This window comes from Melanerpes formicivorus, unplaced genomic scaffold (genome assembly GCF_026170545.1).
Source record: "Melanerpes formicivorus ecotype bairdi unplaced genomic scaffold, bMelFor1.0.p_v2 SCAF_3, whole genome shotgun sequence".
In the NCBI taxonomy this organism is placed as follows: domain Eukaryota; kingdom Metazoa; phylum Chordata; class Aves; order Piciformes; family Picidae; genus Melanerpes; species Melanerpes formicivorus.
Genome location: NW_027142355.1, coordinates 40415335 through 40431123, shown reverse-complemented (window position 1 = coordinate 40431123; position 15789 = coordinate 40415335). Strand labels below are relative to the sequence as shown.

Here is a 15789-nt window from a genome sequence, read left to right as displayed (position 1 = left end):
CTGCTCATGAATGCTGCATTGGTTCCAGGGCAGCAGCGAGGAGCTAGGGGACAGCTGGGAGCAGGGAGCTTGGGGTAGGACAGCAAGGAGGCAACAGGGCTGGAGTAAGGAGTACCACCAGCAAGGTGCAAGAGCAATGGTGACCTCTCAGCTCTCCTTCCCCTCTGCCACCCTGCCTGTTTAATTCAACCCCAGTGTAAGGTGTCCCTGCCCATGGCAGGGGGCTTGGAAGCAGATGATCCTTGAAGCCCCTTCCCCCTCTGACAATTCTATCATTCTATAATCCCACATTTTTTTGGTATCTGCAATAAGCTGGGGAGGGGGAAGGGAGATGGAGGAGAGGACTCACCCTGCAAGATGTCTGGTGGTACTGATGCCCTCTTCAAGCCCTGACGGTGCCAGTCCTTGCTCTTCACTCGGCGTTTCATTGTGCTCTCCTGCTGAGCTGCTGGCTCCTGTGCAGCTGCCCTGCTGGTTTTTTTGTCTGGCCAACTGGATGATTTTTCCAAAGGTGAATGTCTTGGCATTTCTTCCTTTGGCTGAGCTACCCAGTGATGTTCTCCTCCTCCTTCCAGCTTTTGCTTGACCCTTCTCTCATCTTGCGTTTTCTCTGCGATTGCTGGCGGCACTTGGAAGCTCTTTGTGTCCACACCAAAGATGCTTGCCTGGTCCTCCCACCGTAGCTCCCCCGAGTCCTCCTCCCCTTGGCAGGTCTTCCTGGTGGTGGGTGGTGATGGAGGGCTGAGCTGGAGAAAGTGGATTGGGTTGGTGAATGCTAGCATGGGAGGCGGCTGGGCAGCGTCTCTGCTCTTGGAGTCCGTGGATGTCAGCAGGCCTTCCAGCGAGGGCCAAGCGGGGTGGTCAGGTGAGGAGCTGCCACATTGTATGTGCTGGTCTGCTGGGTCAGGGCTGGTGTCAGAGCAGCCAGCCAGTGCTTCATTCCCACCAGCAGAAAAGCTTTTGGCCAACAAACCGACCCCTGAGTCATCAGAAGCCTCTGTATCTTGGGTACCTGAGTCACCGAGCTCCCACTCTCTCGTTACTGGAACAAGGTCACCTCTCTCTGCTCCATCTTCCCCATCAGAGGCAGAGGCCACAGTGTGAGAGTCAGACACAGAGGCAGCAGTCCGAGGAGCATGGCTTAGAGTAGGGTGAGGGGCTAGTAACTTACTGTCACCCACCCCAGAGCTGAGATGTGGCCCAGAGTAAGGTACAGCAGCCAGTGGCTGGTGACTTTCGGGGGCTGGAGGTTGAGCGAGGTGATTTGCATTGAGTGCAGGGGACTGAGCTGGCCTGGGGCTTGGGAGGTGGGAAGAAGGATGAGGAAGCTGGTTGGCATCAGGCTCAGACACCAGAGGTAGGCTTGAGTGGGACTGAGGGGACAGAGGTTGTTCTTGGTGGTTCACAGCAGGGACTGGATCTTCTTCAGAGGGCCAAGTTAGGGTGCTCAGGACGCTGGAGATCCTGGAGCCAGGCTCTTTGGGGTTTACACTGCAGCCTGACTGCATTCCTTGGGCTCCCTGATCCATGTTTGCTGTGCTTCCTTTGCCTTGGGCAGTGGCACTTCTTTCTGGGAGGTTGTGCTGAATTGTCTCTAGGTGGTTTACAGGAGTGGAAGTCCTGCCTGGTGTTTGGGGTGGTTCCAGAGGCCCTGCAATGATAGCCCCAGGAAGGCTCTCCTCTAGGGTAAGGCAGCTTGTGCCGGTTACAGAGGGGCCAGGAAGGTCTTCATGAAAGCCTTCCTCAGAAGTAAGGAGTTCATGGGAAGTGCTGGCCTCTTCTGGATCAATACCTGGAGCAGGAGGTCCTCCTGATGCTGGCTCCTGCACTGCTACAGAAGCTGCTTGGTTGCCTGACTTCTCTACAGAGTCTAGCAGACTCAGGTTGGCAACAGGGCAGTCCTCAGGGGTGACAGAGGCTGTTCCACCAGCACAGCCTTGTGATGGGCCAGATGCTGAAGCCAGAGAGCTGAGCTCTGAGGGTAAAGCTGGAAGGAATTCCTGCAGCTCAGCCTCTCCCAAATTTCCTGCAATGGGATTAGGTGGCTCCAAGTCCTTGGGAGCAGAGGCAGGGTGTGCTGGAGCAGAAACCTCTTGGTTCTGTGCTCCATGGAGCAGTGCATCTCTGTCAAACTGCTGGACAGCCTTTCCATGCCCCTCCCTTCCATGCCCACTTCCATGCTCCCCCTCCTTGCCCACTCTTGTCCTGCCATCCCAGTCAGCCTCTCCACTCTCCTGACCACCACTGGAAAAGTGCCCTGAGTCCTCTGGGTCTTCCACCTGGTCAGAGCTGTGGCACTTGTGTGGGGCCACCCCTGGAGCTTCACCTCCTGGCTTCAGGTTATCTGAGGACAGAGGGCTGTCAGCAGGTGGCTGACATCCAGAAGGTGCTTCTGTGGTAGGAGCTTTCAGCAGTACATCCCCAGCAGGAGGCTGATCCCCAGAGCCAGGCTCCCCAGGAGGAAACACTGATCCTGTTGGCTCAGCCACTGAAGCACTCTCCAGGCCACAAGAGCCCACATCACCCCTGGCCACTGAAGAGATCTCTGACCCAAAAGCTGCTGAGGGAGGCTCCAGTTGGAGCTCTTCCTGCAGTCTGAGCTCTTCCCTCTGCAGTTGCTCCTGCTCATTTTGCTCCTGGGTTTTCCTCTCTTTGGGCTTCAAAGATTTTCCTTCCTCTGGCAGATTCTGCTCTCTGGGCTCTTTCTTCTCTTCTTCCTGCTGAAGGTTAGACACTGCCTCATCCTCTGCTGGTTCCTTATGCTGGGAAGCATTCACTTCCTCAGCTTGCTCAGCAACAGCCCCTCCCTGGAGGGCACTCTGTGCTGGAGAGGCAGCTCTGCCTTCTGGTTTGCTGTCACCATCTTCCAGCAGGCAGCATTTGGAAGTGGATGAGTTTTCTTTAGGAACCATTCCTTCTCCCTGGGCTTTGACCATGCTGCTGTTCCCTGTTGCATCCCCTGAGACACTTCCTTCTGCTGGTACTGTACTTATTTGGCTGTCATCTGGTAAGGTGGAAGACAAGTGACAGGCAGAAGAAGGCACCACATTCTCTTCCAAACCCTGAAGTGCTCTTAGGCTTTCCTTAGCATCATCAGAAGTGTCCTCTACTGCTTCCTCTGAGGTAGGCTGCTCAGCAGTTGCTGGTGCCACTTTTTGGCTGCTTTGCTTCTGCTCTGCACCAGCATCAACCTCCAGCAGACAATCCCTCCCAGAGCCCTTATCCAGGAAGGGTTCAGCTTTATAATGCCCCTCTGAAACAGTTTTACACACCAGGAAGCACTTAGGTGTCTCCCTCTGAGGGGAAAAGGCTTCAGCCAAAGGTGACTTCAGGTGCTGGGCATTAGGGTCTGAGCCATCAGAAGTCAGTTCTGCCTGGCACTGGGGAAACTCAGTGCTGAGGTCCACAGCCTGTAGGGTGCTGTTGCCTGAGGCTGGCCCATCCTGGTTGGTGCTGAGGGAAGAAGAGTCCTGGTTGCCTTCTAGGTCAACCAGCTCCACCTGGTTAAGTGTCAGAGACCAATCCAGAACACCCTCCTCTGACAGCATTTCTCCTTCCAAATCTGAGAGTCCCTGCTGAGGCTCTGCATCACCTTGCTCTTGCTCCAGTCCTGCTGGCCCCTTTGGCAGAGGGTTGCAGGATCTGCCCAGCATCTCTGCTGCTGTCCCTGGAGCAGGGAGGCAGCGCTCAGGAGCGCTGAGCTCTGCCCTCTCTGCAGAGTCGGAGGGGCTGGTGCTCACTCTGGCCGGTGCGGGAGGGGCATGATGCTCTCTGCTGGCTGCTGTGGGATCCCAAACGGCCCCGGTGGTGCTGCTGGCTTCGGGGGCAGTGCTGCCTCCCTCGCTGGTTTCCTCAGACTCCATCAGTGACACATCTTGCTAAGGAAAAACACAGAACAGAGAAAACAACACAGCAGAGTGACACAGTGGGTCTCAGTGGGGTGACACACTTTTAAAAGCAGGTCCTGATGCAGGGAGAGGCTGAGGGAGCTGAGGGTGCTTAGCCTGGAGAGCAGGAGGCTCAGGGCAGACCTTGCTCTCTACAGCTACCTGAACAGAGGCTGTAGCCAGGTGGGGGTTGGTCTCTTCTGCCAGGCAACCAGCACCAGAACAAGAGGACACAGTCTCAAGCTGCACCAAGGGAGGTTTAGGCTGGATGTTAGAAATTCTTCTCAGAAAGAGAGATTGGCCATGGGAATGTGCTGCCCAGGGAGGTGGTGGAGTCACCATCCCTGGAGGTGTTTAGGAAGAGACTGGATGGGGTGCATGGTGCCATGGTTTAGTTGATTAGATGGTGTTGGGTGATAGGTTGGACTTGATGATCTCAAAGTCTTTGCCAACCTGCTTAATTCTATTCTATGATGGATTAAAATCTTTTGAAGTGTGTAGAAAACACCCTAGGATTTATTTGCCCCCCCAAATGAGTTAAGATTTGCACCTTTCTTCCCATTCTTCTCCATACATCCAGCACACTGCCCACATTTCACAGAGGCACCAAGGTTGGAAGAGACCTCAAAGATCATCAGGTCCAACCTGTCACCACAGACCTCATGACTAAACCATGGCACCAAGTGCCACATCCAATCCCCTCTTGAACTCCTCCAGGGATGGGGACTCCACCACCTCCCTGGGCAGCACATTCCAATGGCTAACAACTCTCTCTGGGAAGAACTTTCTCCTCACCTCCAGCCTAAACTTCCCCTGGCACAGCTTGAGACTGTGTCCTCTTGTTCTGGTGCTGGTTGTCTGGGAGAAGAGACCAACCACCCCCCTGGCTACAACCTCCCTTCAGGTAGGAATAGGAACAGGAATAGGAATAATCCAGGTTGGAAAAGACCTCCAAGATCATCAAGCCCAATCTATCAGCCAACACCAGCTAATCAACTAACCCATGGCACCAAGTGCCTCTGTATGTAGGCAGCAGGACCTCACTGCAGCTGATGACAGGGATTCATGGTTACCAAGACACAGGCATGGGAAAAGGTAAATACCTTAACTAGGGCAAGGCACAAGACACAGGGTATGGGAAGGCTGTAAATCACAAAGGCTGGGAGGGCCTCTGGTGTGTGTATGTGTATCTACAAAGAGAAAATGTACCAGAGAATGCTCTGGGCTGGAAGGGACCTCCAAAGCTCATCCACTCCAACCCCCTGCAGTCAGCAGGGACATCCTCCACTGGAGCAGGCTGCTCAGAGCCTTGGTGAGCCTCACCTCAAAGATCTCCAGAGATGGGGCCTCAACCACCTCCCTGGGCAACCTGTTGCAGTGTTCCACCAGCCTCATGCTAAAGAACTTGTTCCTCACATCCAACCTAAAGCTGCTCCCCTCTCATTTCCAACCATTGCCCCTTGTCCTGTCACTGCAGGCCTTTGCAAACAGTCCCTCTGCAGAATTCTTGGAGGCTCCTTCAGCTACTGGCAGGCTGCTGTTAGGTGTCCCCAGAGCCTTCTCTTCTGCAGGCTGAACACCCCCAGCTCCCTCAGCCTGTCCTCATGGCAGAACTGATATCTTTATGGCCCCCCTCTGGCCCTGCTCCATCAGCTCCATGTCCTTCCTATGCTGAGGGCTCCAGAGCTGGATTTTGTGTTGTAAAACCCAAGCCAAACCTGGGATTTGTTCAGCAGTTTGGACTTCACACACACACATCCCCTGCAGTATCAAACAGTTGCAAACAGTTACCCTTTCCCCAAACACTGTTTCTGAGAGCTATGTCCCTTCCAAACCTTCACATCCTACTGCTGCTTGAGCCTCCCCTGCTCCATGGCTTGAAAAGTTCAGCTTCTCACACTCAGGCAGCTTTGAAAGCCAAGCTCCTCAGGAGCAGAGACTGTTCAGGGACACAAGTGGTCTGGGACACAAGCTGAGGGCTTCTGACAGTCTGAACAGCAAACTCAAGGCCACACCATGGTGGGAAAAGCTCTTGCAAACTCATAGAGGCACAAAGTGGTTTAGGTTGGAAGGGACCCTGAAGAGCATCTAGAGCCCAGCCCCCTGCCCCAGCCAGGGACACCTCCCACCAGATCAGGTTGCTGGAGGCCTCATCCAACCTGTCCTTGGACACCTCCAGGGAGGGGACATCCATGACCTCCCTAGGCAACCTGTGCCAGTTTCTCACCACTCTCACTGGAAGGAGTTTTTTCCTACTCTCCAGTCTCAATCTGCCCTTCTCAAGCTTCAATCCATTCCCTCTCATCCCATCACCACAAGCCCTTGGCAAAAGTCCCTTCCCAGCTCTCTCACAGGCCCCTTCAGGTGCTGGATGGCTGCTCTGAAGTCTCCCTGGAGCCTTCTCTTCTCCAGGCTGAACAGCCCCAGCTCTGAGCCTGTCCCCACAGGAGAGCTTCTCCAGCCCTCTGCTCATCCTCATGGCCTCCTCTAGACCAGCTCCAGCAGCACCAGGTCCCTGCTATGCTGGGGGCACCAAGGTGTTGTTCCAGATGTCCAAAACACTGAACTCCTCTTACTGAGCTCCAAGACCCATTTTCTACTTCCCTGGCTCTGTTGCAAGAGATTTGGACAGGTGAAAGGACAAGTTTGAAGCTGCATTTGGAGCAGCTCCAGGATGATCCTGGGAGACAGGGCAGAGGGAGGTACACAGCAGATCAACAGCAGAAGCTGCCAAGTGAGATCTGTCTCATGTTACTGCCAGGTGTTTTGCACACCTCAGGGAGAGCAGGAGAGAAGCTTAGGGAAGTGAGGCAGGAGAAGGGACAGGCAAACCTTCTGCAGAGAGGGTGGGGGAAGACTCAGCTATCCAGTCAGGGTAGCACTCAAGCTGCTCCTTGGAGGCTGGTGCACTGCACTGAAAGATGCAGATGGCTCTGCAACAGGGATTCCATGGAGGTGGGAGAGGAGCTATTGAAACAGGACTGGCCACACAGGCAGCCTACCTGTGGAGGCAGCCTATGCACCAGAGCACAGCAGCTACCAGAAGAGACTGCCTGTGAAGCCCTGCCATGTTATGGTCCCACTACAGGTCAGCTTGGCCCTCCACCAGGCCCAGGAGACCCCCAGGAGCTGGGCTAGCTAGAGCAGAAGTTCAAACAGCAGTTGTAGGAGGGCCAGGAAGAGAAGCACAGAGGAGCCCTACCCAGCAACACAGCCAGCCTTCCAGCAGGCTGCACAACACCCCCAGGAACCTCACTCTTGGGCTTCACAGAATGGTTTAGGTTGAGAAGGACCTTAAAGATCATCTAGTTGAACCCCCCTGCCATGGGCAGGGACACCTCCCACCAGCCCAGGTTGCTCAAGGCCTCACCCAGCCTGGCCTTGAACACCTACAGGAAGGGGTCATCTATGGCCTCCCAGGGCAACCTGTGCCAGTGTCTCACCACCCTCACTGGAAAGAATGTCTTCCTACCCTCCAGTCTCAATCTGCCCTCCTCAAGCCTCAATCCATTCCCTCTCCTCCTGCCACTACAAGCCCTTGCAAAAAGTCCCTTCCCAGCTTTCTTGTAGCCCCTTTCAAGTAGTAGCAGGCTGCTCTATGTTCTCCTCAGAGCCTTCTCTTCTCCACCAGCTCTCTCAGCCTGTCCCCTCAAGGGGGGTTCTGCAGCCCTCTGGCCATCCTTGTGGCCTTCCTGCAGACCAGCTCCATCAGCTCCAGGTGCCCCTTGTGCCAGGGGCTTGGCTGATCTCTCACATCTCTCTCCACCAGACGCTGAGTTTGCCACCACTGCTCTGGGCTCTGACTCCAGGTTCCAGATGGTGGGTCTGGTGTCCCCTGTTGAGATGAAGCAGCCACATCCTTCTCCCAGGAGGGGCTGGAAAGGGCAGGGCTGCAGCTCATTTGCCCCTTACTCATGGGTGACTTTGGGTGCACAAGCTTGCTGCAAGTGTGAGGAGGTGCAGCTGGCCACAAGCCAGACTGAAAGCAGGGAGGTTGTAGAGTCTCCCTCTCTGGAGATACTCCAAACCTGCCTGGATGTGTTCCTGTGTGATCTGCTCTAGGGGACCCTGCTCTGGCAGGGGGGTGGGACTGGCTGATCTTTTGAGGTCCCTTCCAGCCCCTGCAATGCTGTGACTCTGTGAAAGGGGCAATGCTTGGCCACACTGCAGGAGGAAGCTGAAGATTTGAGAGGGGAAGGGTGTGGGAGGTGGGGCAGAGAAGCCAAAGCAGGAGAGCAGCGGACAAAGCAATTGCTGCCATGCCCCATGCCCCCACCCCCAGCTTTCCCTGCTTACAGCAGGCAGAGTGGCTGTGACACTTCCTTTCCAGTGTGGGTTAATTCACCTGGATGGAGATGACAAACACCTCTGGTTTTAAATAGAAAGTACCTCCCCTGCCCTCCCCCCCCCCCCCCTCCAGCAATCAGGAAAGGAGAACCAACAAGTGCTGTCAAGCACAGACAAGCCCTTCAGCTAGCCAGGAAACAAGGCAACACAGCATGGAGTGAAGCCCTGAGACACTCCTGCTCCACAGCCAGGCAGAGCCCTAGCTTGTGGGGTGCTACCTTCAGCCTCCCCCGCAGCGCTGCCTGACCCCCGCTGGCCTTGGCACCCACCCTGGCACAGGCCTGCTCCCCAGCCTGCTCCCCCTGCCACGGGGGCTGGGCCAGCCCACAAGCCCAGGCTGCTGCCAACAGGCTGCCAGCAGAGAAAGCTCTGCCCTGCAACGATGGGCTGGGCCTGGTAACCCTGCTGGAGCTGCACTGGCAGCCAGAGATGCTTGGTGTTCCCTCGGGGCTGCCAGTCAGGGCAGGGGCTGCTCTCTGAGGCTCTCCTCCTCCTCTCTGTCACAGCAGTGAGAGCAGCTGCCTGTGAGAGGAGAAAGCCTCTCACAACAACCTCTGAGAGGTGTGGACAAGGACACCACACCTATTTTCTTACTGAAACACAGCCTTCCCCAAGCACTCCCTCACCTGGGCACAGCCTTGCTGGTGTAGGAATGCCAGAGCCAGCTTTAAGGGCTGCAGCCCGGGCAGGGCAGAGCTCTGTGGAGGCTGCAACACCCACCTGAAGGGCAACAGGGCTGCCCCAAGCCTCCTGCTGCCAATTCAGCTGGGCTTTACCACCTCCCAAACACTTCAGACACACTTCAGAAGGGGCTGGCTCCGAGCCTGCCTTTCTCCATGCAAAAGTCATTTAGAGACAGCTGCTGATGCCATGGACAGATACCCACTGCCTGCGCTCCCCTGCAGAGGAACAGCTGCCAGCCCTCATGCACCACTCCCAGGCTGCTCTGCCACAGTACAGCTCAAGGAGAGAGGTGAAGGAGTGAGGTCAAACTCTTCAGCTCAGGAAGGGTGCTAGAGATAAGAATGAAGGAGGGAAATAATGTTACATGCAGAAAGCTTTCACAGAGCCACAGCATGGTAGGGGCTGGAAGGGACCTCCAGAGATCATCCAGTCCAACCCCCCTGCCAGAGCAGCAGCACCCAGGGCAGCTCACACAGGAACACAACCAGCTGAGGTTTGAGCCTGCAGAGAAGGAGACTCCACACATCTCTGGGCAGCCTGCTCCAGGGCTCTGGCACCCTCACCATAAAGGTCTCCTCATGGTGAGGTGAGGTGGTCCAATCACTGGGCACCACCACCAAGAGCCTGGCACTTCCATCCTGACACCCCTCTGAGGAGAAGGTCTCCTCTAAGCCTTCTCCTCTCCAGACTAAACAGCCCCAGGGTCTCTCAGTATTTCTTCACAGCAGAGATCTTCAAGTCCCCTAATCATCCTCCTAACCTCTGTTGGGCTCTCCCCAGCAGCTCTCTGTCTCTCTTGAGCTGGGGAGCCCACAACTGGACACAGGATTGCAGCTGTGGTCTCAGCAGGGCAGAGCAGAGGGGAAGGAGAACCTCCCTAGCCCTGCTGGCCACACTTTGCTTGCTGCCCCCCAGGATGCCATTGGCTCTCTCGGCCACAGGGGCACATTGCTGCCCCATGCAGAACTTGCTGCCCACCAGCACTTCAAGGTCTTCTCCATGGAGCTGCTTTCCAGCAGGTCTGTACTGGTGTTTGGTGTTGCTCCTCCCCAGATGCAGGTACTGGTGGAGGAGAAGCTCACCAGGAGCTCTCAGTGTGCACTTGCAGCCTGCAAAGCCAATCAGATCCTGGGCTGCAGCAGGAGAAGTGTGGCCAGCAGGTCGAGGGAGGTGATCCTCCCCCTCTACTCAGCCCTGGTGAGACCCCACCTGGAGTACTGCCTCCAGTTCTGGAGCCCCTATGACAAGAGGGATGTGGAGCTGATGTTTTCTATGCATAAAAGGAACACATAAGCCTTGAACTTCTGGAGCCCTCTGCTATGGAAACAGGCAAGAATGGTGCCTGGTGCTCACTGCTGGAGCTCAGTAGAAAGGCTGCTGGCACTGAGGGGTGGTCAGAGGAAGAATTCCTGCAGTGAGGACAATGTACAGAGTCCCTGCAAGCTGCTCTGTGCAGGAGCCTCTGCCAGCCCTGGGGGCTGGAGAGGGGACCCACAGTAACACCTGCAGCACAAAAGGTGGCAAAGCCTTCTGAGAGGTGCCCTGGGAATGCTGGGCAGTGTTGGCTGCCAGCTGCCTCCCATGGACATCCCTAGAAACTAGAGGAGTTCCCAGTCTCTCTTTGAACTGATCCAAGACCTAGCTGGGAGAGTTAGCAGCAGAAATTTAGAGCCTCTTAGCAGGCTCTGGAGGCATGAGCCAGAATCCCACACTGCTGCTCTCTGAGCCCCAGATTAAAGAATGCTAACCTCTGCAGCTAACCGTTTGGACAGATGCAAATGCCAGCCAAACATCAAAGGGCCTGGAAACACACTTGAAAGCTTGGCCTTGCCCAGGCTGCAGAGTGGAACTCTTGCTGAGCACAGCTGCTGCCACAGTACTTGCACCACTCCTGAGCACAGTTAAGCTACAGACAGATAAGGATGAACAAGATTCAGCAAACTGGACTGGGACAGATTGTCCTTCCCTGCAGAAAGGGCCTCTAAAGCTCTTGGCAAACATGTACTGCAAGCTTTTCTGCAGCCAGAGCAAGCTCTGCTTTCCTGCTCCACTACCAAGGGCTGTCAGAGCCCTGCAGGACAGAAGACAGCAAGTTAGAGGATTTCAGTAGCATGAGATGACTGAAAATATGCAGAGCAAAATACACCCAGTCATCAGCACACTGGGCAAATGGTGCTGCTCTGCATCAAGAGGTGCACTCTACCCTCTGCAACCCAACTCAAACACCAACCAAAGTGGACTTGGCTGTCACATCAGGCTGGTGATTTCCACCAGCAAAACTTCATCAGCCACAACACAGCAGAAACCTGTAGGATGTCCAGGTCTGGAGCCCCTATTCCAAGAGGGATGTGGAGGTGCTGGAAGGTGTCCAGAGAAGGGACACAAGGATGATCAGAGGGCTGGAGCACCTCTCCTGTGAGGACAGACTGAAGGAGTTGGGGCTGTTCAGTCTGCAGAAGAGAAGGCTCCGAGGTGACCTAATTGTGGCCTTCCAGTATCTGAAGGGGGCTACAGGAAGGCTGGGGAGGGACTGCTCAGGATCTCAGGTAGTGACAGGACTAGGGGGAATGGAATGAAGCTGGAGGTAGGGAGATTCAGGCTGGAGGTGAGGAGGAGGTTCTTCACCATGAGAGTGGTGAAACCCTGGAATGGGTTGTCCAGGGAGGTGGTTGGGGCCCCATCCCTGGAGGTGTTTAAGCCCAGGCTGGACGAGGCTCTGGCCAGGCTGATCTAGTGTGGGGTGTCCCTGCCCATGGCAGGGGGGTTGGAACTAGATGATCCTTGTGGTCCCTTCCAACCCTGACTGATACTGTGATACTATGATGATACTCTGATGTATCTGGGTCAGGGCAATCCTAGATAGCAACACAGGCTGGGGATGAGGAGATTGAGAGCAGCCCTGCAGAAAAAGACTTGGGGGTGCTGGTGGAGGAGAAGCTGGACAGGAGCCAGCAGTCTGAGCTTGCAGCCCAGAAGGCCAACAGCAGCCTGGGCTGTACCAAAAGCAGCATGGCCAGGGATGGAGAGAGGGGATTCTGCCACTCTGCTCTGGTGAGACCTCACCTGCAGTGCTGTGCCCAGCACTGGAGCCCTCAACACAGGAAGCACAGGGACCTGATGGAGCAGGGCCAGAGAAAGGCCATGAAAATGATCAGGGGGCTGGAGCAGCTCTGCTGTGAGGACAGGCTGAGGGAGCTGGGGGTGTTCAGCCTGGAGAAGAGAAGGCTCTGGGGAAACCTAACAGCAGCCTTCCAGTACCTGAAGGGGCTGCAAGAAGGCTGCAGAGGGACTGCTTGCAAAGGCCTGTGGTGACAGGATGAGGGACAGTGGTTTGAAATGAGGGAAGAGCAGCTTTAGATTGGATGTTAGAAGCAAGGTCTTTAGCATGGGGGTGGTGGAGCACTGCAGCAGGTTGCCCAGGGAGGCAGCTGAGGCTCCATCCCTGGAGATCTTTGAGGTGAGGCTCAACAGGGCTCTGAGCAGCCTGCTCCAGTGGAGGATGTCCCTGCTGACTGCAGGGGGTTGGACTGGGCCTTAGTAGGTCCACTCCAACCTAAACCATTCTGTGATTCTTAGAACCATCAGCTGGAGATTAATAGAAGTTTAAAAATGAAAAAGAGCTTGAGACAGCAAGAAGAAGAAGGAGAAGGTTGGATTGGTTGCTGGGTTGGACACGAGGATCTTGAAGGTCTCTTCCAACCTGGTTTATTATTAAGAAAGCAATAAAACTCTTGAGCATGCTTGCCCTCATGTTGTGCTCCCAAACTGCACATCTGCAGCCTCAGCTCTCCAGAGTCTTTGACTAGCTGCTCACAATTTCAGCACTGAGGTTTAGTGAGAACTGTGAAGGACAAAAACAAACTAAGGAAAAAGAAGATGGAAAACCCCCAATAATGAAGCTTGCATCAGAATGCAAAATACCTGCCAGTGGCTAACAGTGGTGCAGGCTGGCCCTGAGAGCTGCAGCTCAGAGGAACTGCTGGGGCTTCTGAAGGGAGGGAGGGAAAGCCAGCTTGGGGTACAACCCTCCTGCAGGCCAGCAGTTCAGGGAGCAGACTGCTTTTGGCTGGGAAATGTACTTGGAATCACAAGATGTTAGATGCTGGGAGGGACCTCCAGAGATCATCCAGTCCAACCCCCCTGCCAGAGCAGCAGCACCCAGGGCTGCTCACACAGGAATGCATCCAGGCAGGTTCTGAATGGATCCAGAGCAGGAGACTCCACAACCTCTCTGGGCAGCCTGCTCCAGGGCTCTGTCACCCTCACTGCAAAGAAGTTTCTCCTCATGTTGAGCTGAAACCTTCTCTGTTCAAGTTTGTATCCATTGTTCCTTGGCTCATTAGTGTGCACCACCAAAAAGAGCTTGGCCCCCTCCACTGACACCCACCCCTCAGACATTTGTACACATTGATCAGATCCCCTCTCAGTCTTCTCTTCTCAAGGCTAAACATCCCCAGGGCTCTCAGTCTCCCTTCACAGGGGAGATGCTCAAGTCCCCCAGTCATCCTCATAGCTCTCCCTGGACTCTTCCCAGCAGGTCTCTGTCTCTCTTGAGCTGGGGAGCCCAAAACTGGACACAGGATTGCAGCTGTGGTCTCAGCAGGGCAGAGCAGAGGGGAAGGACAACCTCCCTAGCCCTGCTGGCCACACTTTTCTTGATGCACTCCAGGATGCCATTGGCTCCCTTGGCCACAAGGGCACATTGCTGCCCCATGCAGAACTTGCTGTCCACCAGCACTCCAAGGTCTTTCTCTGTGGAGCTGCTTTCCAGCAGGGCAACCCCTAACCTGGACTGGTGTCTGATGTTGCTCCTCCTCAGACACAGTACTCTGCACTTATCATAGAATCAGTAAGGTTGGAAAAGACCTCAGAGATCATCAACTCCAACCTGTCACCCAACACCTCATGACTACTAGACCATGGCACCAAGTGCCACATCCAATCCCCTCTTGAACACCTCCAGGGATGGTGACTCCACCACCTCCCTGGCCAGCACATCCCAATGGCTAACAACTCTCTCTGGGAAGAACTTTCTCCTCACCTCCAGCCTAAACCTCCCCTGGCACAGCTTGAGACTGTGTCCTCTTGTTCTGGTGCTGGTTGCCTGGGAGAAGAGACCAACCCCTTCCTGGCTACAACCTCCCTTCAGGGAGTTGTAGAGCAATGAGGTCTCCCCTGAGCCTCCTCTTCTCCAGGCTAAACAACAATGAACTTCCTGAGGTTTGCCTGCACCCAGCTCTCAGCCTGCCCAGCTCCTGCTGGATGGCTGCACAGCCTGGTGGGGTGTCAGCCCCCCCTCCCATTTTGGTATCACCAGCACTGAATCCCCTCATCCAGATACTGACCAAAACTGGGCCCAGGATTGATCCCAGAGGAACACCACTGGCCACAGGCCCCTGAGCTGACTCTCTGCCTCCTGTCACAACCCTGTGAACTCTGCTGCTGAGGCAGTACCCTTTGATTGAAGAAGCTACCAAGGCCTAGGAGACATGTTTGCTATGGGGAGCACACACACACACACACACACACAAAAGAGACAAGCAAAGGATTAAATATAAATAAAATCATCTAAGCAATGTAAATGTGGGAAAGCACCAGCAGGGACCCTTTCCCTATCCTCATGGAAAAACAGCTTCACACACCCAAAGCCACAGGAATTGTGTGGGAGCTGAAGAGGAAGGCACTAATGCAAACACATGGAAAACCTGTTGTTACTCAGGGTGTAAAAGCCTGCCTGGCCAACTGGCAGAGGTTTCTTCTGCACCATCACAACATTTGCTGGGTTTTATACAGCCCCACTTCCTAAAAGTCCTGTGGTTAGGGGAGAACTCTGGCTGACAGTCGAGAGAAATCCATGGCTGGGGTGAAGGGGGAAAAAAAATAAGGCCTGGAAAACAAAGTATGGCTCAAAAATGAGACCCTGCTGCTTGGGTTGCAGCCTTCCCTCCTGACTAATGAGAGCAAGGGAAACTGCCCCTTCCTCTTCTCCTGTCTGTCAGAAGAGCTGAAAGGCTTTCACTTGGGACTGATGACACTGAACTCCTTTGCAGGCTCTTTAGACCTGATCCAGTGAGCTTCCAGAAACCTGCCAGAGAAACAGGCTGTGCTGTAAGGGGGTAAAACAGATGAGCAAGCAAATGTGTCAGGCTCAGTTTAGAGCATAGAATCACCAAGGTTGGAAAAGACCTCAGAGATCACCAAGTCCAACCTGTCACCCAACACCTCATGACTAGACCATGGCACCAAGTGCCACATCCAATCCCCTCCTGGGATGGTGACTCCACCACCTCCCTGGGCAGCACATCCCAATGGCTAACAACTCTCTCTGGGAAGAACTTTCTCCTCACCTCCAGCCTAAACCTCCCCTGGCACAGCTTGAGACTGTGTCCTCTTGTTCTGGTGCTGGCTGCCTGGGAGAAGAGACCAACCCCTTCCTGGCTACAACCTCCCTTCTGTCTACCTGCAGACATCCTGCTGAAGTTCAGCTCTTCATAGTCCACATCCAACAAGATGCTCCTTCAATTCAGCTGCAAACCATAGAACAGTTTGGGTTGGAAGGGACCTTCAAGATCACCCAGTTCCAACCCCCTGCTATGAGGAGAGATATCTTCCACTTGACCAAGTTCATCAAGGCCTCATCCAACCTGGCCCTGAACACCTCCAGGGAGGGAGCATCCACAGCCTCCCTGGACAACCTGTTCCAGGGTCTCACCATCCCCACTGTAAAGAATTTCCCCCTCCTCTCCAGCCTAAATCTGCCCTCTTCCATCTTTACTCAGCCACCCCTCAGAGGCTGAGGGAGCTGGGGTTGCTTAGCCTGGAGAAGAGGAGGCTCAGGGGAGACCTTATTGCTATCTACAACTACCTGAAG

General features: G+C 54.8%; 1 protein-coding gene across 3 annotated transcripts in view; it reads right to left on the bottom strand.

Annotated features, from left to right (window-relative positions):
* Window positions 1-15789, bottom strand: part of ARHGEF5 (Rho guanine nucleotide exchange factor 5) — a 53397-nt gene that overhangs the window by 21163 nt on the left and 16445 nt on the right. For 2 of the 3 annotated variants that reach the window (XM_068170646.1, XM_068170632.1), the window contains exon 2: window positions 350-3878. In XM_068170646.1, coding sequence (XP_068026747.1) covers window positions 350-3863 — 3514 coding nt within the window. In that variant the 5' untranslated portion in view covers window positions 3864-3878. The remainder of the gene's footprint in view (window positions 1-349; window positions 3879-15789) is intronic. The other variant, XM_068170640.1, reaches the window with a different exon arrangement.